This window comes from Narcine bancroftii, chromosome 5 (genome assembly GCF_036971445.1).
Source record: "Narcine bancroftii isolate sNarBan1 chromosome 5, sNarBan1.hap1, whole genome shotgun sequence".
Lineage (NCBI taxonomy): Eukaryota > Metazoa > Chordata > Chondrichthyes > Torpediniformes > Narcinidae > Narcine > Narcine bancroftii.
This window is the reverse complement of record NC_091473.1, coordinates 191525316-191551995: the sequence shown is the minus strand read 5'-3', so window position 1 is coordinate 191551995 and position 26680 is coordinate 191525316. Positions and strand designations below refer to the sequence as shown.

At 44.2% G+C, this 26680-nt stretch overlaps 1 protein-coding gene across 1 annotated transcript; it reads left to right on the top strand.

Moving 5' to 3' along the window:
• Window positions 1–23331: 23331 nt before the first annotated feature.
• LOC138763001 (relaxin-3 receptor 1-like) lies at window positions 23332–24492 on the top strand. The gene has a single exon (XM_069936480.1). The coding sequence runs from the start codon at window positions 23332–23334 to the stop codon at window positions 24490–24492; it is 1161 nt and encodes a 386-aa protein (XP_069792581.1).
• The last annotated feature ends 2188 nt before the right edge of the window (window positions 24493–26680 follow it).

Here is a 26680-nt window from a genome sequence, read left to right as displayed (position 1 = left end):
GACACACAACCAGACATAACACACATAATACACATGCAGGACAAGTATTCTGGCCCGATTGGTGTAGCGGTTAGCTCAACCCCAGGACCGTGGTTCGAATTCCACGCTGCCTGCGAGGAGTCGGTACGTTAACCCCGATGCTACGTGACATTTCCCCTGGGGGCTCCGGTTTCCTCCCACCATCCCAAACATACTGGGGTGGGGGGGGGCTGTAGGTTAATGGGGTGCAAACTGGGGGACATGGGCCCATGGGCCCATTATCAGGCTGCATGTCAACAAAAATTCTCCCACTACCCGTTTTCCTCAGAAAAACTGGCTCTGATGCTCCTGGATCTCTTCCCCACCCCCCACCCCAGATGGGAGCCACTGAAAGATGCTGTGTGCGGGAGTGGGGAAGGGGTCCTCGACAATTTTACGAGCCCTCTTCAGATGACGATCCCAAGTAATGTGAAGGGGAGGGACGGGAGAGGGAGACCCCAGTGATCCTCTCTGCTGCTCTTCTGGTCTCAATCCACTACATTCAGGCTATTCACACAAAACATGTTACAAACTGAAAGTCGAGGTACCTCTGCCCATTCTCCCACCATGATAGTTGGGGCAGTGAACTGCTGTATCCCAGATTACCTGGCTCTGCCTCATCCCGTGACTGTACCTGTGGCCCCTCCCTCACCTGGACCCTTCCCCAGAAATCCCGGGTCACGGCACAGGAAGAGAATAAAAGCCTGTAGATCAGTGACTCAGCCTCCCGAGTTATTAACTCTGCGTCAGTTGGTGACAAGCTTCATGGCCGCATTCTCATCTTCCAGTGATATTTGGAAGACATGTCTGACATGTTAATGGAAACAAGACCACTGCGTTGTTATGAGTTCAGAGGACCCCAAAACCCAGCAGCAATAGATATGCACCATGACACGGAGGGGTAACTTAAACAACAGTTGCTTTTAATTATCTTTGAACATGAAAACAGAATCAAACTTTAACTTATCTCTATTGACTTACTTAACCTAACATAACCCCCCCCTTCTAATTCTAAGCGCAGGTGTGTGTAATGTGTATATAAGATTAGAAAAGTTCTTTGCATCACAGTCCAATCTCACTGGTTGCAGGCAATTCTTGTACTGCGTACAGAAGTTAGCAATGACAAAGTTCACCAGGCTTTGGTGCTTAACAGGTAAATGGTTACCACTCAGGAGGGTTCTTGTTGGTCTTCAGAGAGAGAGATTTCTCATTCCAGGACATCCACAACTGGTTCCTTTTTAATCAGCCACTCCAAACTTGCTGACAAAATTTGCCCCACCTCAGGGTTCTCCAGATGATAACTTCTTTCTTTCAGGTCACTACAGAATTCCTTTCTGTTTCTCCTATTCCAAGGGAAACACCAGACAGCCAGTCCTCTCCTTTGACCAGGCCGTCTTCCAAAGCTTGCCAGCTTGTCCCTCTGGAACTGAAGTCCGTGTCTCTCCTCTCCCTCACTCCCTCCCACTCTGAGAGCAAAGCTGTTCTGCCTCTGCCTGTAAAGGTCACCTGCTCTTCCAGACAACAACCTGTTTTCCAGACAAAGCTGCTGCTATATGTTGCTACATTGTTGCCTTTTGCAAATAGCACTCTGCAAAACTCCTGCAAAGATTCTGCGTTTTAGTGTTTGTGTGGCCTGCTCTAATAAATCTTTCCCAATCTATCTTCCAAACACCTCTATATACTCTGTCACAGTATAAACAATTATTCATATGAAAAATGGTTAAAAGTGATTAAACTCCCACCATTCTGTGAAAAGTGATGGAATGCAAATTATGTAGATTTGAACTTGAGAGTCCACAATACTAGCTAGTGGGCCCCTTCTTATCTCGAGCCCCAAGGATGCAAGGAGTGACCTAAGGTAGTCTATAGCTAGTACTGCACTTGCTTAATAGGGACATGAATATTAACTTAGACGCCCCTAAGGAGGGAATTAACTAATTAAGATAACATGTGATGTATGAAGAGGGAGGAATTGAGTGATACCTGGAGTGATGGAAGGATATTGTAATGTATTGGGATTCTGATTGGAAGAAGGTAAATGAAGGTGGGGTGATGTTGAGTACGGGTCTGTACAAAGGAGTGATGATTCTGAACCTCCAGTGTGTCTCTAGACCAGGGACACCCGACTCTGTAGACTTGAAATAAAGCTGAACTTGTTCTCCAAGACTTTGTCTCAGAGTAGTGATTGTGAACACTTTATATTTCACAAGCTTGGGGACTCGTCCAGGATCCTCAACTCCCAACGCTTGGCAACTGGCTATCGAAGAATGAGAAAGTGCACAATCTCCAATTTCCTTGATTACGGTTAGCGGTTTGAGCGAGTGATATCCAGACAGGAGATTCTGGAGAACAGGACCTAGGAAAGAGGGAGTGGAACAGAACAAAGGGACTCTGGTAGGAAGAGTGGTTCGGTCGGGGCAACTCTCGTGCAGGAGACCCGGGTAAGAAAAATTGACTATTAAGTACTACTCAGGCGACCGGGATTCTGTCAGGAGTGAGTGATCTGACAGGGATATAGGTAATAAGAGTACCCTAGAGAAGAAGGGACTCCAGAGTGGGGATCTCCGGATTGACATTTCACTCGATAGTCCATTGGGGCGGGTGTTAGGAAACTGGGGTCAGGGAAGGACCCAGGGAAAGACTAAGGAAACTATGATAAAGTTTTGTTATTACAAATGGCCTCAGACTCCGATTCTGGGGTCTTCGGTTTGGTGGCCCCAACTGGGGTCAGATGAAGATCGGATATGTCAGAAATTAAATTTATTCATAAATGAAAGAAGCCCTCCAGACCCGGAGGAGTCAGATTATGCATAGTGTTGGATCCGAGTGACCGAATTGTTTAAGGTTGCTGTGAAAAAAATGAGGAGGAAGATGTACCTCCCTGGGATCCTTTGAAGCACCTTCCCCTCTTTATGACAGTCAGAGGGGAGAGGATAATCATCAAGAGTCTGGTGATATCCCTCCCGAGGAACACCAACAGGTGAGAGAGTCCGATGGAGGGGTAGAGGCCTGTGCCCCGGAGCTGGAGGAGGCAGGATAGAAGAGTTCGGACAGGCAGGAAAAACATGAGAAAAAGAGAAACAGACCTCTAAAAGGGTCGGGTTGGAGACCAAGGAATGTCTCTGGGGAGATTTCAGGGAACTCGGCAGTCCAGGACCATGGTTGAATAAGAGCTCAGGGAGCTCAGTTAAGAGTTCAGGGAACTAGTCCGGTCAGGGACCGTTAGTGTGTTTGAGTGTTTGTGTGTGCTTGGGGAGCTCAGGTTTTGGGAACCTGAGGTACAATGGGGAATTGTGTAGATACATCTATCTGGAGGTTGAAAATATCATTCAAAAAGATTCTGAGACATTAACTAAAAGATTAGGGAGAGACTGGCCGTTGGGGGTGGGGGGGTGGGGTACTTGGGATGATGAATTCATTAAAGAGCTCTTTGGAAAGTGGCACCTGTTAGCACAAGAAAGAAAAGAGATAGACTTGCAGGTTGCCAAACTAACGCTGTAAAACTGGCAGAAGGGGGGACAGTAAACCTATGGATGTCCACCAGAAAGAATGTGCACATAGAAAGGAGCAGGACAGGAAGAAAGCAAAGGGTAGGCAGGAGAAGCCTCATGCACAGGAGGATAAACCAAGTCTACGTAGTCAAATGGAAGTCCTAAGGCTGATAGAGGAGGGAGAGACGAGTGACCCCGAGTACTCCTCGGGGACCCCCTAAGGACCACCACTAGCATATTATCTGCCTGTATCTAGACCCCTAGCCAGCAATACCCAAAGTATTTTCAGATACTGTTAGTACTTGAACCCAGAGCCATGATAAATTATCCGGCCACTGTAACAAAGAAGTTAAGATTTAATGTCTGTGGAAAATTTTAGAAGCTTTTGTTAAAACACATTTGTCTGCATTTGCACAGTTTAAAAATTAAGCTGTTCTCAATGAGGACAGAGAGAACTCAGCATAAAAACATAAGACACCAGCCAGGCAAATTGGCAAGAAGCCCAGAAGAAGAGATAATGCAGCCAGTTTGTGCAGAATACTACAGAGTACAGAACAGACAACCAGGAATACTCTTAAAGGGGCCACACAAGATACCAATTTGTTTGCAGCTTAAAGTTGAGCACATACCCATGATAAAGATGTGATTTCTTAACTTAATGAGGGAGCAGATAAAGTATCTAAAGGGTTTTCAAGATTGGGACCCCAAAAATTTAGTTCAACATGAGTCCTCCTCAACGAGCCTCATACCTTCCATCCAGGAGATTAGACTCCACCAGAGGAACGCCTCTGATAGAGAAATTGAATGATGGAAATGTTCCGGTTGTTATTATGTTGATGTACTTGAGTTTTGGGTAACCCCAGCAGGCAGGGGGTTACTATTGTGGGAAAGTGGGACATTGTAGAGCTCGTCGAAAGAACCAAAGACTTGTTGATCCAAACCAAGGCTTTTATTAGCAAAAGACCGGAGCTCTTCACAGGTGGCCGACCAGTCCGGAATGATCCGACCTGGCTAGGGACACAACCCTTTAAGGCCCAAACAATAGGTGTGGCTTAGCTCTCAGCCAATCGCTGTAAGCACAGTCTAGATACAGTAACTATATACACTATGTACATTGGTGATAGATCTGTACTATCACAGACATTTCAAACAGGAATGTCCCGAATTAAAGGGGGAAAGGGATGCGATCCCTCTGATGACTTTTGGGGAGGATTAAAGGTATCAGGGGTTTCTTCCAGGTGGGACCCAACAAAGAGGATGCCGTTTTTCTGGTGGACATAGAGGCCACTAGATCATCATTAAACGTTATACCGGAGGGAGTTAGATTCACTAGTCCACAATTAAAGGTATCGGGAGTAGGGGGGAGAGTCATGAAGACCCCTATGATCAAGAAGGTCTGTGTGAAGTATCAAGACAGGAAGGCAATTGAACACCTGATTCTGGTTCCTCAAGCTGGGGTGAATCTGATGGGACGAGATCTGCAAATTAGACTAAGAGTTGGTACCGCTCCAGTGGAAGGACGTATAATGGTGAAATTGTACCCGTTGAGGGAAGAGGATATCCAGGACATTGGGGACTGTGTCTGGGCTGGAGAGGAAAACAGGGGAGAACTGCAAATAACCCCACTCAAGATAACCCTAAAGGAGGGGTTTCAGCAACTACGGGTGAAACAGTATCCTATTTCGGTAGAAGGATGAAGAGGCCTTCAGAGGGTTATTGAAAATTTGCTGCGAGATGGAATGCTAGAAAGTTGCATGTCCCTTATAACACCCCTGTCCTCCCTGTATGGAAAATGGATGGGACTTTCCGTTTGGTCCAGGATCTAAGAGAATTAAATAAAATTGTTCAAAAACAACATCCAGTAATCCCAAATCCCTATAACATATTGAATCGAATTCCCCCGGAACACGAATGGTTTAGTGTTGTAGATTTGAAAGATGCTTTTTGGAGTTGCCCCTTGGATGAGAATAGTCGGGACTTGTTTGCATTTGAGTGGGAGGACCCTCACTCGGGAAGAAAACAGCAGTATTGATGGACAATCCTTTCCCCAAGGGTTTACAGAATCTCCCAATCTATTTGGACAAGTATTAGAAGAACACGCATACACTCCGGGAACACAGTTAATACAGTATGTAGACGATCTGTTGATTTCAGGAACAAAGGAAAATGAAGTTCATGAATCCACTATTGAGTTGCTAAACTTCTTGGGAGAGAAAGGGTTAAGAGTTTCGAAGAACAAACTGCAATTCGTCGAACAGGAAGTAAGGTATTTGGGACACTTGATTAACCAAGGGAAAAAGAGAATCGGACCTGAACGAATGGCTGGTATCACCGATCTGCCTATACCTAAAAATCAGAAGGAGATAAGGAAGTTCCTCGGATTAATTGGGTATTGCTGACTGTGGATAGATAAATACGCACAGAAAGTCCGATTCTTAGATGAAAAACTAGGAAGCGAAAAAGAAAATGTGGAGTGGAACCTAAAGAAACAGCAGGAATTTAATCGCTTGAAGAAAGACTTGATTAATGCTCCGGTCCTGGCTTTGCCTGATATTAATCAGCCTTTCCACTTGTTTGTAAATGTGGAAAAAGGGATAGCTTTGGGAGTGCTAGCTCAGAAAAGAGGAGGCCAGAGGCAACCTGTGGCATTCCTCTCAAAAATGTTGGACCCAGTGTCACGAGGGTGGCCGGAATGCATTCAAGCAGTAGCAGCCACCGCAGCATTAGTGGAAGAAAGCCGAAAATTTACCTTTGGAGGGAGTCTGGTTGTCTTCACTCCCCACACCGTCAGAACCATTTTAACTCAGTAGTCTCACAGATGGTTGACAGACTCGAGAATATTAAAGTATGAGACAATATTAATGGAAAAAGATTACTTAACAATTTGTACAGATAAAAGTCTGAACCTTTCACAGCTCCTGTACTCATCAGGAAAAGATAAAGAACCAGAGGACTCAGGACACGACTGTAGTGAGGTGGTCGAACTGCAAACGAAAAGAGATGACTTAGAAGAGGAGCCCCTCTCGGAAGGACAACAGTGGGTCATAGATGGATCGTCGAGCTGTATAGATGGGGATATGCTATTGTTGATGAAGTTACTGGGCATCTGCCCGACAGCTGGTCCGCTCAGTCCTGTGAGTTGTATGCCCTAATGAGAGCCCTGGAACTGTTGGAAGGGCAGGAAGGTACCATATATACAGATTCAAAATATTGGAGTGGTACACACATTTGGGAAAATTTGGAAAGAACAAGGGATGATAACAGCAAGAGGAAAAGAACTGCCTCATGAGCAACTAATTGAAAAGACTTTAGAAGCATTAATCAAACCAGAAAGAATTGCCATAGTACATGTACCAGGACATCAGAAGGGGAACTTACCGATAGCTCTTCTCAGAATTCGGACAGCCCCACGACAAGACATTAGAATATCCCCTTACGAGATGTTATTTGGAACTCCCATATTTGCGGCAGGTAGAAGGAATACCTACAGTCGAAAGTAATGATGTGTTTTTAAGGAACCATTTACTGGCAGTCTTTCGTTCTCTTGCAGATTTAAAAGCTAAGAGTCTGCTGGCGCAGAGCCCTCCTCTGGATTTCCCTATCCACTCTGTGAATGCTGGTGACTGGGTCCTGATCAAATCGTGGAAAGAAGAAAAGCTTCAGCCCCGGTGGAACGGACCATATCTAATATTGTTTACCACAGAAACAGCGGTCCGAACCAAGGAAAAGGGGTGGACACACGCTTCAAGAATAAAGGGACCAGTGGACCCACCACCAACCACAGAAAGAAGGAAAGAGGAGTATAAAGGGACAGAAAAGAAAACTACATTAATGAAACTTTTACGCTTACTATTTCAATTTGTACTTATACATATCATAGCTTTGCGTGTTGAACCTAAAAATTCTTTTATCTCTATGTACTAATTATGCTAAGAACCAAAATCAAACAGATTGTTGGGTATGTGCAAAAATACCACACCATGGCAATTCAGGAGTCCCTTTAGTAACAGTCCCTCTCTCCCGACATGAACTATTTGATATATATACCTTGCCCAGCAACAGTGATCCAACCACTGAAGAAAAATATAATGGGTGGTCGATACGAACAAAACCAACAAGGTCAGAAACTACTCAATCTGGAGAGTTGCTTCCTTTTGAGGAACCAACTAGGAGTTTCCAATTGCATGCAGAATTGGACCGTCACACGACTGCAAACCCCACAGCCTGTAAATGGCATATATTGGGTGTGTGGACATAAAATTTATTCATGGTTACCCGGGGAAAAGGAATGTTGGAATCGGACAAAAGGGTTTAAATTGACCCGTACACCTAAAGGTTGGAGTGGATGTTGTTACCTGGCCTACTTAATTCCCCATGTCCATGTTCTTAACCAGCTACCTGTACTAGTCTCGTCCCATGGGCAAAGCAAAAGAAGGGTGACTGAAGATGATCATCTCATGTGGACGTTTTTCGCGACATATCGAGCCGCACGAGCTGGGCTTGAGATTCAAGAATTAGCAGCCACCCTAGATGAACTAGTAAATGATACGGACCTGGCGCTTGGGGAAGTCCAATCCCAAGTCCGGCCAATGACTACAGAAATGGCCGCCATGTGACTTACAGTCCTCCAAAATCGCATGGCCCTTGATTTTATTTTAGCAGAGAGAGGGGGGAACTTGTACTTTAATTGTATCTGAATGTTACACATACATCCCGGATGAATCAGCTAATATCTCGGATTTGGCGGTCCATATTAAAAAGTATAGAGAGAAGATCTGGGAGGCTAGAGACAAATATAAAAAAGGTGTATGGGGTAATTGTACATGGGGAGATTGAAATTTCTGAAGTTGGGGGCCATGGTTAATGCACCTTGCTATATATGGTTTAATGATTCTAGTTGGATTATTTATTGGATTAGCCATCCTATGATGTATTATCACTAGATTAATTTGCTCAGCTACTGGAGCAAAGCAGATGGTATTAAAAAACCCCATGGCAGATGAACAACGACAAATTCAACTCATGTTACAACAATTTGAGGAAACAAAAGGTGAATCAGAAATACATGGTAAAGAGAAAAAAGGAAGAATTGTGAAAAAAGGTGGAAAGTGATTAAACTCGCACCATTCTGTGAAAAGTGATGGAATGCAAAGTATGTAGATTAGAGCTTGAGAGTCCACAATACTAGCTAGTGGGCTCCTTCTTATCTCGAGCCCCAAGGATGCAAGGATCTGGTTCAGGCTGGTACAGTGACCTAAGGTAGTCTATAGCTAACACTGCGCTTGTTTAATAAGGACATGAATATTAACTTAGACGCCCCTAAGGAGGGAATTAACTAATTAAGATAACATGCGATGTATGAAGAGGGAGGAACTGAGTGATACCTGGATTGATGGAAGGGAGAAGGAGAATGTTGTAATGCATTGGGATTCTGATTGAAAGAAGGTAAATGAAGGTGGGGTGATGTTGAGCGCGGGTCTGTACAAAGGAGTAAAGATTCTGAACCTCCGGTGTGTCTCCAGACCAGGAACACCCGACTCTACAGACTCGAAATAGAGCTGAACCTGTTCTCCAAGACTTTGTCTTCAGAGTAGTGATTGTGAACACTTTATATTTCACAATCCACAACAGGAGAGGGCAGATCTCATGTTGATTGAAGTCGTGCTAACTCAGTCCTCCTCAGAGAACACTGTCCCGTAATCCCAACGTGGAAACGCGAGTCCGAGACAGTAGAGCAATGAACAGAAATCCCCGGATGTTTCAACACTGGCTTCCGCCAAAGCCTCCCAGACTCCTCGAAGGTGAGGCCGAGGCTCTCAGGCATTTGACACATCGCCAACAAGTCATCAAGTGCTGACAGCTGAGTTAATCAGTAGAGTCACCAACGCTAAACTTTTAACAAGCAAATTAGCCGGAATATAATCGTTCTGCATAAATCCACGCTGGCAAATTGCCAGATAAGTGGTCAATCTGCACAGTTGGAGACAGCAAGGCTTTATTCACAAGCTGCAGATTCTGACCAAGGTCTCTGCCCAAGGACTCCCCCCACCACACACACAAAACCTCGTCTCCATTCAAATCCCATTTCAGCCAATTGAATCGTTTTATCTTTCTCCATCTTCCTGGCAGGGCAGACCGCGACTTCTGCACCGCCCCTCCCACGGTGCAGAGCTCCCTCAGTTCCACCCCTCCCACAGTGTGGAGCTCCCTCAGTGTGATAATGTGGTAAATTGGATCAGCAAGTTTGCAGACAACGCTAAGAGAGGAGGTTTTGTGGACAGCGAGGAAGGTTTTCAAAGCTTGCAGAGGAATCTGGGCCAGCTGGAAAAATGAGGTGAAAAATGGCAGGTGGAATTTAATGAGGTGATGCACTTTGGAAGGCCAAACCAAGAAAGGACGCACACGGTAAAAGGTCGGGCACTGAGGAGTGTGGTAGAACCAAGGATTCTGGGAATACAGGTACATCATTCCCTGAAAGTAGTGTCACAGGTGGACAGGGTTGTAAAGAGAGCTTTTGGCATCTTGGCCTTCATAAATCAAAGTATCAAGTACAAGAGTTGGTATGTTATTGTGAAGTTGTTTAAGACATTGTTGAGGTCAAATCTGGAGCATTGTGTGCAGTTTTGGTAACCGAACTATAGGAAAGACATCAATAAGATTGAAAGAGTGCAGAGAAGATTTACTAGGATGTTGCCTGGAATTCAGGAACTGAGTAACAGAGAAAGGCTAAACAGGACTTTATTCCCTGGAGCATAGAAGAATGAGGGGAAATTTGGTAAAGGTATTTAAAATGATGAGGGGGACAGACAGAGTAAATGTAAATCGGCTTTTTCCTATGAGGGTAGGTGAGATACAGACTGGAGGACATGAGTGAAGGCAAAATGGGAAATGTTTAAGGGGATCCTCTTCACACAGAGCGGTGGAACGAGCTGCCAGCTGAAGTGGTGGATGCAGACTCGATTTTAACATTTGAGGAATTTGGACAGGGGGGCACGGACTGGGTTCAGGTCAGTGGGACTGTGGAAACATAGTTTGGCACAGACTGGAAGCACCAAAGGGGCCTGTTTCTGCACCATAACATTCTCTGGTTCAGTTCAAACCATTGGCAACCTGAGCCCAGCTCCAAACCTCGTTCACCATGAGGAGGCTTTCGGCAGCCGAGGCCCTTTGGGAGCCCTCAGAACCATGAATCTGGTCATCAACAAAAATGAGCAGTTCCCCCTCAAGGAAAGAGCACGGGGAGGAGTCACGTGATGGAGTAGTGGCCAGTAGGGGAACTCCAGCCCTCTCCAGAAAAGTTAAAAAAAGATAGAGAAAAAGCAAAGGCAAAAACATAAAAACCATAACAAAGTGAAAGTAAAAGTGTGAAGAAAATGGCAGCGAAGAAAGAAAAACCAAAAACAACAGGAAGAAAAGAAGAAGGAAGGACGTCGGAGGAGGAAGGTGAAGGCCTTACCGGTACGAGGAGGCCCGCCATGGAGAGAGAAGCCCACTCCCTGAGGTCAGTCGAAGCCCCAAACTCGGGACTACAAAAATGACTCACGGAGCCAAACAAAAGTGCGCAACCGCGCAAGGCAAAAATAACACTGACTGGAGGGGGGACCAGCTGAGGAGTCGATCTCCACAGCTGAAACAGGCAACTACAACACAACAGCAAGAGGAAAACATAGAAAATAACGAGAGCAAGAAAGAAGAGAGTAAAAATAAGAAATCAAAGAAATAACAGATGACCAACCCAGAGGAAGAAGACCAGCAACTAGACACTTCTAATAAAAATAAGACCAAAAATACCCAACAAAATAAAACAAAAAACCCAACAAGAAAACCAGAAGAGAGAGAGGTAAAGGACACAGATCCTGGATGGACCCAGAAGAAGAGGAGGAAGAACACAGAGAAATGGAAGATGAAGGGAAGGGCAAGTACATGGATAAATATATTTTTTAAAGAATATATGGAAACAGTAAAAGAATGGCTGACACAAGAATTCAGTGAAATAAAAAGAAGAATAAAAAGTACAGAAGAAAAAGTGAATAGATTAGAGATGATCATGTCAGATATAGGAAAAAGAGTAGACAAGGTGGAAGAACGAGAAACAGCCATAGAAATGGAAGCAGATGACTTAAAAAATAAATTAGAAGAATCTGATAAAAAAGTTAAAGAAACACAGGAGCTGTTAGCTCAGAAGATAGATATAATGGAAAATTATAATAGAAGAAACAATATAAAGATAGTGGGCCTTAAGGAAGATGAAAAAGGCAAAAATATGAAAGAATTTATAAAAGAATGGATCCTCAGGGTCCTAGGAAGACCAGAATTACAGGAAGAAATGGAAATAGAAAGGCCACATAGAACATTAGCCCCTAAACCACAACCACAACAAAAACCAAGATCCATTCTAGTAAAATTCCTAAGATATAGAACAAGAGAAAATATATTGGAGAAGGCAATGAATAGAATAAGAGAAGATAAAAAACCACTGGAATACAAGGGTCAAAAAAAATTTTTCTATCCAGATATAAATTTTGAACTCCTGAAGAAGAGGAAGGAGTTCAATGCAGCAAAAATGACCCTATGGAAAAAAGGTTATAAATTTATGTTAAAATACCCAGCAGTACTTAAAATAGTTGTTCCGGGGCAGCAAAACAAACTATTCTCAGATCCGGAAGAAGCACGAAATTTGCAGAACAACTACAAAACAGACAGAGATGTGAAGAGATGTAACAAGAACAAAATTGACAACAAACTATATGTATGTGTGTATGTAGGTGTATATATATATGTATATGTGTGTATGTATATATATATATATGTGTATATATAAAAAATACAGTATAGGTAAGAACTAAGAAGGGAAAGAAAGGGAAGAAAAGAAGTAAGGAGGGAATTAAGAGAGTGACCTTTGTTATATACAAAGATTAAAATCTTTTCTGGGGGTGCTGGTGGGGAAGAATTACAGTCACTGCGAAATCAGTTGACAATTGCGAGCGGATTCGCAAATCCAAATGGAGAGGGGAGATGTGGTTGGTCGACAAGGGACAAAGGGCAACTCAGAAAGGGGAGGGACTATTGGGGTTAAAGGAATTTTAGATATGAGAATAGTGGAAATATTTTATGTTTTAGAAATGTTGTTTTATAATGTGTTCAAAAAAAGAAAGCAGAAATGGATAAGAAGGGAAGGTGGTGATGAGGAAACGGAAAGGAAAGATAAACAAAGTATGAAATGACTATGTTGAACTATATGACTTTAAATATTAATGGAATACGTAACCAAATCAAAAGGAAGAAACTGTTAAATTTACTGAAAAACGAAAAAATTGATATAGCATTCGTACAAGAAACACATCTAACTGAAGTGGAGCACAAGAAATTAAAGAGAGATTGGATAGGGCATGTAACACCAGCATCATATAATTCAAAAGACAGAGGAGTAGCTATATTAATCAACAAAAATGTACCAATCAAAATAGAAGAGGAAATAATAGATCCAGCAGGGAGATATGTAATGATAAAATGCCAGATATATTCAGAATTTTGGAATTTACTCAATGTATATTCACCTAATGAAGAAGATCAAAAATTTATGCAAGATATCTTTTTGAAGATAGCAGATACGCAAGGGAACATACTAATAAGAGGGGATTTTAACCTTAATTTGGACTCAAACATGGATAAAATTGGAAAAAAAACTAACAGAAAGAACAAAATAACCAAATTTAGAATTAAATCGATGCAAGAAATGCAACTTTTGGATATATGGAGGAAACAACACCCAAAGGAAAAGGAATATTCATACTATTCGGGTAGACATAAAACATACTCAAGGATAGACCTATTCCTGTTATCAGCCCACATTCAAGGGAGAGTTAGGAAAACGGAATATAAAGCTAGACTATTATCGGACCACTCACCCCTGTTATTGGCAATAGAGCTAGAGGACATCCCACCAAGAATGTATAGATGGAGATTAAAATCCATGCTACTTAAAAGACAGGATTTTAGAGAATTAATTGAATGACAAATTAAAATGTACTTTGAAATAAATATGGAATCAGTGAAAGATAAGTTTATACTATGGGACACAATGAAAGCGTTCATCAGAGGGCAAATAATAAGTTATGTAACTAAGATGAAGAAGGACTACAATCGGGAAAACAGAACAGTTGGAAAGGGAAATAACAAATATAGAAAAAGAATTAGCAATAAAGGAAGATACAACTAAAAGAAGAGAATTGGCAGATAAAAAAATATAATATGAAACACTACAAACATATAAGGTGGAGAAGAACATAATGAAGACAAAACAGAAATATTATGAGCTAGGAGAAACAATGCACAAAATTCTAGCATGGCAGCTTAAGACAGAACAAACTAAAAGAATGGTATTGGCATTAAGGAAAAAGGACAAACAAATTACATATAATCCAATGGAAATCAATGAAAACTTCAGGGAATTCTACGAGCAACTATATCAAACTGAAAACAAAGGAAAAGAAGACAAAATAGATGAATTTCTAACTAAAATTGAACTACCGAAATTACAAACAGAGGAGCAAAATAAATTAATAAAACCATTTGAAATAGAAGAATTACAGGAGATATTAAAAAAACTACCGAACAATAAAACACCAGGAGAGGATGGATTCCCAATAGAATTCTATAAAACATTTAAAGACTTATTAATTCCTCCCCTTCTGGAATTAATCAACCAGATTGATAAAACACAAAGCATACCAGATTCATGCAAAACTGCAATAATTACAGTAATACCAAAGACAGGGAAAGATCCACTCGCACCAGCGTCATATAGACCAATATCTTTACTTAACACAGATTATAAGATAATAGCTAAACTATTAGCAAACAGATTGGCCGACTATGTACCAAAAATAGTAAATCTAGACCAAACTGCATTTATTTAAAAAAGACGAACAACAGACAATATCTGTAAATTTATTAACTTAATTCATGCAGTAGAAGGAAATAAAACTCCAACAGTAGCGGTTGCTTTAGACGCAGAGAAGGCCTTTGACAGAGTAGAATGGAATTATTTATTCAAAGAACTACAAAAATTCAGCCTACCAGAGAAATATATTAATTGGATTAAAGCATTATATAAGGGGCCATTGGCGAAAGTGACAGTAAATGGATATATATCAAAACAATTTAACTTAAGCAGATCAACAAGGTAGGGATGTCCACTATCTCCCTCACTGTTTGCGTTAGCTATAGAACCACTAGCAGAACTGATAAGAACAGAAAATAAAATAAAAGGAATAAAAATAAAAGAGAAGGAATATAAAATCAGTCTATTTGCAGATGATGTTATAATATACTTAACAGAACCAGAAATATCAATAAAAGAATTACATAGGAAATTGAAGGAATATGGAGAAGTATCGGGGTACAAGATCAACGCAAATAAAAGTGAAGCAATGCTAATGAATAAGGCGGATTTCACAAAGTTTAAGAAAGATTCGCAATTTAGATGGCAAACACAAGCAATGCGAATCCTAGGTATACAACTAAATAAAAACCTCGGCCACCTATATAAACTCAACTACTATCCATTAATGAAAAAATTACAAGACGACTTAGAGCATTGGAAAGACTTACCACTAACACTGATAGGAAGGATAAACTGTATTAAAATGAATATTTTCCCAAGGATACAATACCTATTTCAGTCATTACCAATATACCTAACAGAGAAATTCTTCAAGGAGTTAAAGAAAATAATAAGAAAATTCTTATGGAAAGGGGGGAAACCGAAGATAGCACTAGATAAATTAACAGAATGGTACAAACAAGGAGGCTTACAATTACCAAACTTTAATAATTATTATAGAGCCACACAATTAAGATACCTATCAGATTTTTATCAAACAAGGGAAAAACCAGATTGGACTAGATTAGAACTAGATAAAATAGGGGAGAAGATACATGAACACATATTATATAAAGGGGATGAAAAATTGGTGCAACGTAGGAATTCACTGGTATTGCATCATCTGCTCAACATTTGGAAGAAGATTCATGTAGAAAGGAATAAAACAAATTACCAACTACCAAAACTAATATTGACGCAAAATCAGTTAATTCCTTTCTCAATAGATAACCTTTCCTTTAGAGAATGGGAGAGAAAAGGGATCAAAAGAATAGAAAATTGTTTTTTGGGAAATAAATTATTATCCTTTCAACAAATGAAGGATAAATATAATATAACTCACAATACAATGTTTGCCTACTACCAACTGAAAACCTACTTGAAGGACAAATTGGGAAACAGTCTGAGGTTACCAGAAGGAAGCAATTTTGAATATGTGATTACAGACACAATGATAATTTAAAAAATTGTAACAAACATGTACATCAAACTGCAAGAAAAGGAGAATGAGGAAACAAACGGTAAACCTAAACAAAAATGGGAACAAGATCTAAACATAAAGATAAAGAATGAAACATGGGAGAAGCTATGCTCCAGAACTATGAGAAATACAATAAACACGAATTTACGCATAATACAATATAACTGGATACACAGGCTATACATCACACCTCAAAAGTTAAATAAATGGGACCCAACAGTATCTGACAGATGTTTTCGCTGTAAAAAGGAAATGGGAACAACAATTCATGCAATTTGGACATGTGAGAAAGTGGAAAAATTTTGGGAAGATCTAAACCAGATATTAAATGAAATCACAAAAAGCAATACACCAAAAAACCCAGAGATCTTCCTCCTAAGTAACATAAAAAACAAAGAATTTGGACTTGATTTGGATGGAGCACAAAAAAGATTTGTTATGATAGCCCTAGTGGTAGCAAAAAAATTTATTATGTCAACCTGGAAATTAGAAGATAACTTGAGAATACAACAATGGTATATAGAAATGAATAAATGTATTCCATTAGAAAAAATAACATATAATTTAAGAAATAACATTACAATATTCGAACAAATATGGGAGCCATACATGAAACACAATAGAGAAATCCTACCATGGACTTCCACCACCTAAAATGACAGAAGGAGAAGATAACGTAAAGAACTGACTCAGTAAAATTTCTTGTTTATTTTTATTAAAGTAACAATGTATCTTATAGATTGAACTTCAAATAAATGGGAAAGGGGGTGAGGGAGGGAGGGAAGGGAGGGGGGAAAAGGGGGAGAAAATGACACTGTATATATTTAAGAAGAAAAATGTCTGTATGTATCTTGGTCAATATGGTTTATAGTGTGAAAAATTTAAAAAAATTTAAAAAAAGGAAAGAGCACGGCTAATTCAATGATCATTTATTTTTAATTAGATGGAAAAGATATACTCACAGAGCAATAACATCCAACCACCCTGGGATGAGCCTTCTCGAGGATGTAAATATTGACTCTCTCTCCCTCTCTGCTGGGTGCAATCTCATTCTTAACATTTGTATGATATTTACATCTACTGGCTGTAGAGTCAATATTAATTTCTCTGTGACAGCTGGGAAGTGTGATAGCAACTCAGAACTTGAAGCAAAGACTCTCAGTCGCCCCTCGTCTCAGCCTGCCCAGTGGCCACTGTTGAGTGCTTGGGGGACCTATTGAATTGGAAAGAAGGCAACCAATCAGTCCACACCAAACCCCCACAAGCAACCAATCACCCCTGCCATGATGATAAAGGTCCAGGTGCAGAAGGTCTGACACGTGACCCCCCACCCCCCACCCCGTTGTATAAAAATTATGAAAGGCATCGATAAGATAGAGGTCAGTAAGTCATTCCCATTGGTGGGGGAGACCAGAACGAGGGGACTTAGCCTCAAGATCCAAGGTATTAGGATGGAGATGAGGAGGAACTGCTTTTCCCAGAGGGTGGAGAATCTGTGGGATTCACTGAAGCAGTGGAGGTGGCCCCAGTAAATATATTTAAGACAAGGTCGGATAGATTTTTACATGGTTGGGGAATTAAGGGATATGGGGAAAAGGCAGGTGGGTGGAGATGAGCCCATCATCAGATCAGCCATGATCTAATTGAATGGGGAGCATGCTCGATGGGCCAAATGGCCAACTTCCCCCTCCTATTCCTTATGTTCTTGTGTCCATTAACAATCGGAATGGGCAACTCAGTGGGATCTGATCTCTGGGATCATTGTAGAGGTTGGATGGAATATTGAAAACATGGGGGAATCAAGAGGTGTGGGGGGAGAGAGCATCAAACTGGCCCACCAAGTTCGTCCGGCACCTCATTGTTTACAGGGGGGAGAAGGTTACTCTGTTACCCAGAGCATTCAGTCGCTTAGACAGGAACATAGCAGATGATACCAAAATAGGTGGCGAAGTGGGTGGTCGTGACGGTACAGAAAGGCTGCAGAGAGACGTGGATAGATGAGAAGGGGCAAAGAGGTGGCAGATGGAAATACAGTGTGGGGGAAGTCATGCACTTTGGTAGAAGAAATAGACAGGCAGACTATTATTTAGGAGGGGAGAATATTCAAAATTTGGAGGTGCTAAGGGACTTGGGAGTCCTCGTGTAAGATATCAGAAAGGTTGACCTCCAGAATGAGTCAGTGGTGGAGAAGGCAAATGCAATGTTGGCATTTATTTCTAGAGGGATAAGGATTTAAGAGCAGCGATGTTACATTGAGACTTGATAGGGAGTTGTTGAGACTTCACTTGGAAGCTATGTACAACTATATTTGAGAGAAGACATGCTGGCTTTGGAGAGGGTTCAGAGAAGATTTATCAGAATTATACCAGGAATGAAGGGGTTAGTAGATGAGGAATGATTGGACTGTACGTATCGGAGTACAGAAGGCTGAGGGTGGGCCTCATAGAGAAATTTAGGCCTTGACAGAGTTGACGTGGCGAGAATGTTTCCCCATGGTTGGGGAGTCTCGGACTCCTGAGGGCACAACTTGAGTATAAAAGGGCATCGAGGCAGGAAAATCGTTTTAGTCAGGGGGCTGAGGAACCTGTTGCCACAGGCGGCTGTGGAGGCGAGGCCATCGGGTGGATTTGAGGGGGAATTTTTGCTTGGGGAGTGGGGGGACGGATCAGCTCATGATAGAATGGCAATCTTTATGGGCATAATTCTGATCTTGTGATCATGCAAGGGGGGGGGGGAATGGTACAGCCACTGAAGCCCATTGAACAGAATCAGAAACTGAATTTATCATCATGAACACGTCACAAAATTCATTGTTCTATGGTAGCATCATTGCTGTAAAATTACCATTTGAAATAAATAGAATAGGGATAGGAGAAAGTGAAGCCATGTCTGGGTTTCATTGTCCATTCAGGAATCTGACAGCAGAGTGGAAGAAGCCATCCTTGAGTGGTCGTCTTCCCGCTCCTGTGCCTCCTTCCGAATGATTGCGGTGAAGAGAGCCTGGCCTGGGTGCTTGAGGTTGCTTTCTGAAGACACTCCTTGCTAGAGGGAAGACTAGTGTCCGCTGGCTGAGTTAACAACCCTCTGGAGTTTTTTTTTTGCCCCTGCCCTGCGCTTTGGCACCTCCGCTCCAGACAGTGATGCCACTGGTCAGATTCTCCCCACAGCCCAGCTGGAGAGATCTTCGGTGACAGGGCGAATCTCCTCAAACTCCTCACGCCTTCGACTGGGAGGCCTCAGGACAGATCCTCAGAGACACTGGCAGCCAGCAATTCATAGTTTTTTTTTACCCTCTCCACCACTGACCCACCCCCCCCCCCCCCACCCCCCGTAATGGAGGATTTAAACTGGTCAAACTTGCAGACGTCATCGGAATGGTGCCGAGCCACACAGTCTTGGTAGCAGGGCGAGCAGAGCAAAGGACTGAGCACGCATCCTTGAAGTAGGAGCGGGAGTCGGGCATCCGGCCCGTCGAGCCTGTTCCCCCATTCAATGAGATCGCAGCTGATCTGATCATTGACTCAACTGCCTTTTCCCCATGTCCCTTAATTCCTTTTTTTTTAATGTAAAAATCTATTTAAATATGTTTAATGAAGTTGCCTCAAATCCTTCCCATGGATGAGAACTCCACAGATTCACGACTCTCTGGGGAAAACAGTTTTCCCTCATCTCCATCTTCAACCTACTCGCCCGAATCTTGAGGCCGTGTCCCTGGTTCTGTGTTGATCGTCAGACATCCTTTCCAATTCGTACTGACTGCAGTTCTCTGATGTGGAAACAGAAATTTGAGGATCCCATTAATAGACAGCATCGAGGGGCATTTGTCACTGAATGGGGGGGGGAGTATTCTTATCCTCCCAAGTCTGTTTCACAGGAAGGAATGACAGCCATTCAGCCCAATGCCTCTCCTGCTCTTATTTTTCAACAGATGAGATCCAGAACCGAAATATTGCAAGACCTGGCATATCTCAATTACACCAGAAGATCAATAACTGGTCAGTCAAATCAATAATCTTCCAACAAGATCAAATTAAAGTTCCAAATAAGTTGGTTCATAACATTGAATGATAAGAGCAAAGGAAACAGCAGGATGTGTATCATTGTTAAAGTGAGGGGTGTGGTGTGTATTCAAGCTCTGTTTATGAAAGAAAAGAGGACCTTTAATCGTGACATCTGCATCAGCCCTTATCTAAACTTTAATCTTTATTTTTTAATTTTAATTTTAGTAATTTTGTTAATTAATTTTTAAAATTTTAATACTTAAATTTAGTCATTTTGGCCCATGAGCTCGTGCTGCCCAATTTACACCCAATTAACCTACAAACCCCCTTCTTTCCCTCCCCCCCACACCCAGTACATTTTTCAAATGGTGGGAGGAACCCGGAGCCCCCAGGGAAAACCCACGCCAACACGGACAGCCTAACTCCAGCCCCGATCGCTGGCGCTGACATCACGCTGACCACTGCGTGAACTGTGCCGGCCTTGGCCACTTCACCTCTTGTCCTGTGGGTTTCACCCTTTAACTGATGCATCTGTACATTAGCTGTCTCCCCAGTAAGAGTGTAAGAAATAGGAGCAGGAGGTGGCCATCCGGCCTGTTGATCCTGCTCCGCCATTCAATCTGATCACGGTTGATCCGATGATGGGCTCATCTCCACCAACCTGCCTTTTCTAGATACCCCTTAATTTCCCAACGATGTAAAAATCTACCCAACCTTGCCTTCAATATATTTACTGAAGTTGCCTCCAATGGCTAGTAATTTCCAGATTCCCCACCCTCTGGGAAAAGCAGTTCCTCCTCATCTCCATCCTAAATCTACTCCCCTGAATCTTGAGGCCCGGTCCCCTCTTTCTGGTCTCAACCACCCCTCCACCCCCCACCAATGGAAACAACTTACCTACCTCTATCTTATCTATCTTATCTTTCGTTGTTTTATATGTTTCTACAAGATCCCTTCTCATTCTTTTAAATTCCAGTGAGTAGGGTCCCAGACGACTCAATCTCTCCTCATCAACTAACCCCTTCATCCCTGGAGTCAATCTTCTGCACCATCTCGTCGGGTCCATCCTTTGTCAAGAAACCAGAACTGCACGAGGTGCTCCAGATGCGGCCGCACCTTTAACCAATCACATCGGCATCAGCCCTTTGCCATTTCGCCTCTGGTCTTATAGGTCACGAGGATTTCACACTTCAACTGATGCATCTGTGAATTAACCACATCCCCAGTAAATCGCTAACCCCACCCTTCCCCATCCTCCCTATCATAGTGGGGTCCGGTGTGATGGGGTTGTGGTCGCTGGTCATCAACTGGCTAGGCAGTGGGGTTGGGTGTGTGTGTGTGTGTGTTTAATTATACTTTTTTTAGATATAACCTATTTTGTGATTTCTTGTCATATTTATTAGATACACATCATTGAAAATTCATTTTCTGTATTCGCACTTGGACTTATTCCTCGCTGGCCTTGGTGCAGTCAGTAATGAACACGATTAAATGTTTCACCAGGACCTTGCGTCTGTGGAAAAGCAACATCAGGATAACTGGTGTCCATCAACGCCGGCCGACTATTGTTGGACACCGACACGCAAGGCATCAGATGCTGAGTACAAAAATCAGCGGCAAAACATTTTTAGGTCTGTTGAACTAATGCAATGTTTCAGCGTCATTATGTGCTTAAACAGGCTAAATTCAATAAAAGCTAATTGAATGTTTCTCCAACTTCCTGCGTGATTCAACAAATCTAAAGTTATCTTTGTGTTCCGTTCGAAGTTGGCTGTCATGATCCTTTTTTTAGGAAGCAAATCGTTTTGAAAAAATGTTTTGTCCAGTGCTATTCTCACGAAATATTTCAGATTTCTATGCGACCTTGACTCCTGAATTTCTACTCTCTCTCTGTGCCCGGGTTATGAGTTAGCCTTCAAACAGCTGTGATTTCCTCTAACTTAATTTCCTCTGCGTAATTAACCAGGCGGTTTCAGATGTAGCGAGAGTAATTGTCGAGCTCAGGGCTTTGAATGACGTGAGTTCAGTGCTGGGGAACGTTGGACGTTTCTGCCGCCCCAACCTCACTCAGTACAGGGAAGATCAGGACCTTGGAGAGCGCTCGGCTTGGAAGACGACGGCTGGTCCCGAATACTTGGGCAGCCGCGTGGTTTCTCCACCGTCCACATCCAAGGGCCATCGAACCAGACCGATAGCTCAGTGTTGCATTCATCACAGCAAGAATCCGAGGGAATCTCATAGACTCACTATGACCAGGACGCTCTCAAGCTAACACAAACGTGCCTCTCCGGAACGGATCCACCACACAGTTCTGAAAAACCCGTTGCGCTTCAGAGATACCGGTCGCTGGGAATGAGGGTAACTCGACGGTGATTGAACAAATGGGAGGGCTCGTGGTGAGCAAAGCGAAGCTAAAGGGAGAGGCTGTGAGAGAGAGGGAGATAAGGGGCGAGAGAGAGAGAGAGAGAGAAAGGGGAAGGAAAGAGAGGGTGAGGAAGGGGAAAGGCGAGAGAGGTTGAGGGAGATAGGGAGGAGAGACAGTGGGAGGGATAGAGAAGGAGAGGAGGGGGAGACCGAGATTTAGAGAGAGGGGTGGGAGAAAGGGGAAAGAGAGGGGAAGAGGAAGAGGGAGAAATGGGAGGGGAGAGATGGAAAGGATGAGGGGAGAGGGAAGGATGAGAGCGGGTAGAGGGGGAAGAAGGAGGGGAGGGAGAGAGGAGGGAATGGTTGGGAAGGGTGAGGAGAGGAAGGAGGGAGGGAAAGGGTAAGGGGAGGAGGGAGGGAAGGTGGAGAAACGGGGAATGGGGACGAAAGGGTGAGGGGAGGAAGGAGGGAGAAGGGGAGGAAAGGGCGTGGGGAGGAGGGAGGGAGAGAGGGGGAGGGGAAGAGAGAGGGAGGGTTGGAGGGTTGCCGAACCACCTTCTCAAGTATTTTATATGAACCCCAGGGTTGATCGTGGGGAGGAAGAGGTCCACCCGGCCGATGTCGTTAATCAGTGCCCTTCCACCGTGCACTAAACTGTTTTAGGACCCGACACTGAAAGAGAGGTGTTTGTTTTTTCAAGATCGAGGAACGGCACGACTCTACTGGAAGCAAGAATCGCGGCGGCCAGATAGACACGTCGATCTCCCTGCCACGACCCCACGGTGGCTTGCGGGATGAATACTTAAGCCAGTCCTCTCTGCCCTTGAATATCCAGCCGGGAGTGCAAACATCTGGATCCAGGCACTAATGGGTGGCGTTGGCCATCGTACCTTGCGAATGCCGGGTTGAACATAGAACATCTACAAGGCCTTTCGGCCCACAGTCTTGTGCCGGCTTAATAATCTACTGTCAAGAATGTCCCTACTTCCTACTTGTTCTCAGTTCCATGTTTCCCTCTAATAATCTCTCAAAATATCCTATTGTACCTGCCTCAACCACTGTTACTGAGGATCGGAGCATATAGACGCTGCAATGATGGACACTGGTTCTCCTTTTGACCATATTTGGAATAAGAGCGACTTGGAGGAGTTGAACGACACGCTTCTTCTCGATTTCAGCCATTTGAGACCTCCTCTCCCATTGGACACGGCGCTGAGAATAGTGACGGTGTTCCTCTACTCGGTGATCTGCGGTGTGGGCATCGTTGGAAACCTCCTGGTCATGCACCTCACCCGAAGAGCCAGGGGCCCCAACCAGCCCGTCATCCACGTCTTTGTCTTCAATCTGGCCCTGACCGACTTACACTTCGTCCTCGTCCTCCCGTTGTGGGCAGCCGAGGTCGCCTTGGACCTCCGCTGGCCCTTCGGCCACTCCGTGTGCCGCCTCGCCCTCTTCCTCACCGCGCTCAACATGTACGCCAGCGTCTTCTTCCTGGCGGCCATGGGCGTCAGCCGCTACTGCACCGTGGTCCAGACCCTCCGGCCGGGCAGGACGCCGCCGAGGAGGCGCACGGTGAAGTGGGTGAGCCTCGGCATTTGGCTAGCGGCCGCCCTGGCCAGCCTGCCTCCCACCATTTACTCCGGCACTATCCATGTCCATGGCGAGGACCTGTGCATCCAGAAATTCTCCGACAAAGGGTATTCGCTAGCGCACTATCAGATTCAGAAGATCACCGTAGCCTTCATGTGCCCCCTACTCATCATCTCCGTGTGCTATCTGTTGATCCTGAAATTTCTGCAGCGACACCATCTACGTCGATACAAGAGGAACTCCAAGCTCACCAAGGCCATCACAATGCTTGTTCTCGTCTTCTTCTTTTGTTGGCTCCCTAACCACATCATGACATTCTGGAGCGTCCTGGTAAAGTTGGAGGTGGTCCCCTGGAACACGGCCTTCTACAATGCCCAAACTTACTTCCACCCGCTGGCCATCTTCCTGGCCAATGCCAACAGCTGCCTCAACCCCGTTATCTACTGCCTGACCAGGCGGCAGTTCAGGGAGTCTCTCAAGGCTCTCTTCTACAGGATTTGCCATTGGCTGAGCCGGGCCGCCCAGTGTCTCAGCGACCCGAGCGAAGGCAGCCAAGTGGCCGTCCCATTGAATCAAGTGCCCGCCAAGGAGGCCTCCCAAGCGCCGGAAAGAAACGGTGACACCCTGCCCGGTACCCGCACCAGTTGTGTAGAAAGAGGCTGAATCCCACGCGCGGCAGGAGAAGGAAGTGGGATCAAGTCTCCAGCTATACTCCGCATGGACCTCATCCTATCTGCTCCGTCCTATGTGCCTAAGAGTCTCTTAAATGTTCCAGCCTCCACCACCACCCCCAGGCCCCACAACTATGTAAAAATAAACTTACCCCTGGTCTTTGCTGTTCCCACGCTGGCCGTCCTCCTTATCTTTGCCTCCCAGAATCTTGTGGACCTCTATTAAGTCTCCTCTCATCCTTCTTTGCTCCAGCAAGTCCCAGTCCTGCTAACCTTGCCTTATAAGAACATATCCAGAAAATCCAACTGGACTTAGTAGTGACAGGTTGAGGTCTCGCCCATCTGGACCCCTCCAACAGCCTCCAACCCCGCACCATCGAAGGCTTTCCTACGGGAGACTCTCTCACGAGGATCAGACCAGCACCGTGTCACAGCGCCGGAGCCATGGTAGAAACGCCGCCAGAGACCCGGTTTGATCCTGACCTCGGGCGCTGCTTGTGCGGAGTTTGCACGCTCTCCTCAAGAACAACGTTAGACCTATGGTGAAGATCAATCCATAGCGTGCCAGTGAGCAGTGTAATCTGGAGCGAGCCGGCATTGTTGTGTCTGTGCTGTATCTCACGGGGTTCGGCAAGGCACCAGTTCCCATCCAGCTCCAGGTCGAAGTGATGGCACCGGGGAAGTTGGAGCCATTCTGTTTAGAGGCGAGGAAGTTTTGGGGGAATTGAAGGCAGGCATTTAAAATAGAACATTACAGCACTGAAACAGGCCCCTCGGCCCTTCTAGTCCCTGTCTAACCATTATTCTGTCTAGTTCCCACTGACCTACACTGCCATCCATACCCCTCCTACCCATGTACCTGTCCAAATTCTTACACGTTCAGCTCATTCCACTCTCTGGGTGAAAAAGTTCCCCGTAAACCTTTCCCCTTAACCCATGTCCCCTGGTCTGTATCTACCACCTACCCTCAGTGGAAAAAGCTAGCCTACATTGACTCTGTCTATTCCCCTCAGAATTTTAAATTCCTCCATCAAATCTCCCCTCATTCTTCTACACTCCAGGGAATAAAGCCCTAACCTGTTTAACCTTTCCCTGTAACTCGGTTCCTGAAGTCCGGGCAACATCCTAGTAAATCTTCTCTGCCCTATTTCAATCTTATTGATCTTTCCTGTAGTTCGGTGACCAAAACTGCGCACAATGCTCCAAATTTGGCCTCACCAACGTCTTTAACATCCCAGCTCCGATCCTCAATACTTCGATTTATGACGAGGGTGAACTATTTTGAATGAAACTCCAATGCCCGCAGACGCTGTGATAAAAGCTGGAAGAACTCAGGTGGTCTCGCAGTGTCCATCGGAGGTCAAGGTAGATGACCGATGGGTCGGGCCAAGGTGGTTTGCCCCAATGATCAGAGAACTTGGAAGATTTTAGGGGCCAACAGTGGGAAGAAGAAAATCCTCGCAAAATGGAGAAAATTGATGTTGAAAAATGTGTTGTGATTTCAAAAGACGCAACGAGTTTCGATCACTTGTGCGGTGACGCTGTTACGGCGCCAGTGAAGTGGGTTCGAATCCGGCGTTCGGACGCTCTCACCAGGGCATCTAGGCGGCACGGGCTCGTGGGATGGGAGGGCCCGTTGCCGTGTTGTATGTCGATATTTTTTAAAATAACCAGGAAGAAGGCAAGTTAGGAAACTTTAAAGAACGTTGAAAGACGAAATTAGGAATGTTAAATCAGTCCTCACCCTTGGACGCTGCAAATATCCCGCAGTGACCTCGCAGGTCAAAGAACACGAAGGAATTAACAAGCGTTGGAGCTAAAGGCGGGACCAGATGCCTACGCCAAGTGTTTTAAATTGTGCGTCTGCGGAGATCCTAGGCTCACAGGACGAAACGTTTCCAAACTCACTAAAAAGCAAGACTGGGAAGCAACCGGTTTGACCCCCTGGTTCAAACAGTGGGTGTGGAGCCCAGGCTCGTCTGTCTTGTTAAAACACACAGAGAGACGCTGGAGGAACTCGGCCGGTCTCGCAGTGTCCGTAGGAGGTAAAAACGCTGAGGGGCCGGAGCCCAAATAAGCAAAGAACAGGAGGGCGCCGGAAGAAAGAGTGAAGACTACCCCTGGGTGGGGGGGGGGGGGTGAGGGGTCCAGATCAACAACAGGTGGGAATTGGAGATGAT

Excerpts from the sequence above, each read along its gene's own strand:
- LOC138763001 (XM_069936480.1), top strand. The coding sequence starts at position 23,332 with ATGATGGACACTGGTTCTCCTTTTGACCATATTTGGAATAAGAGCGAC.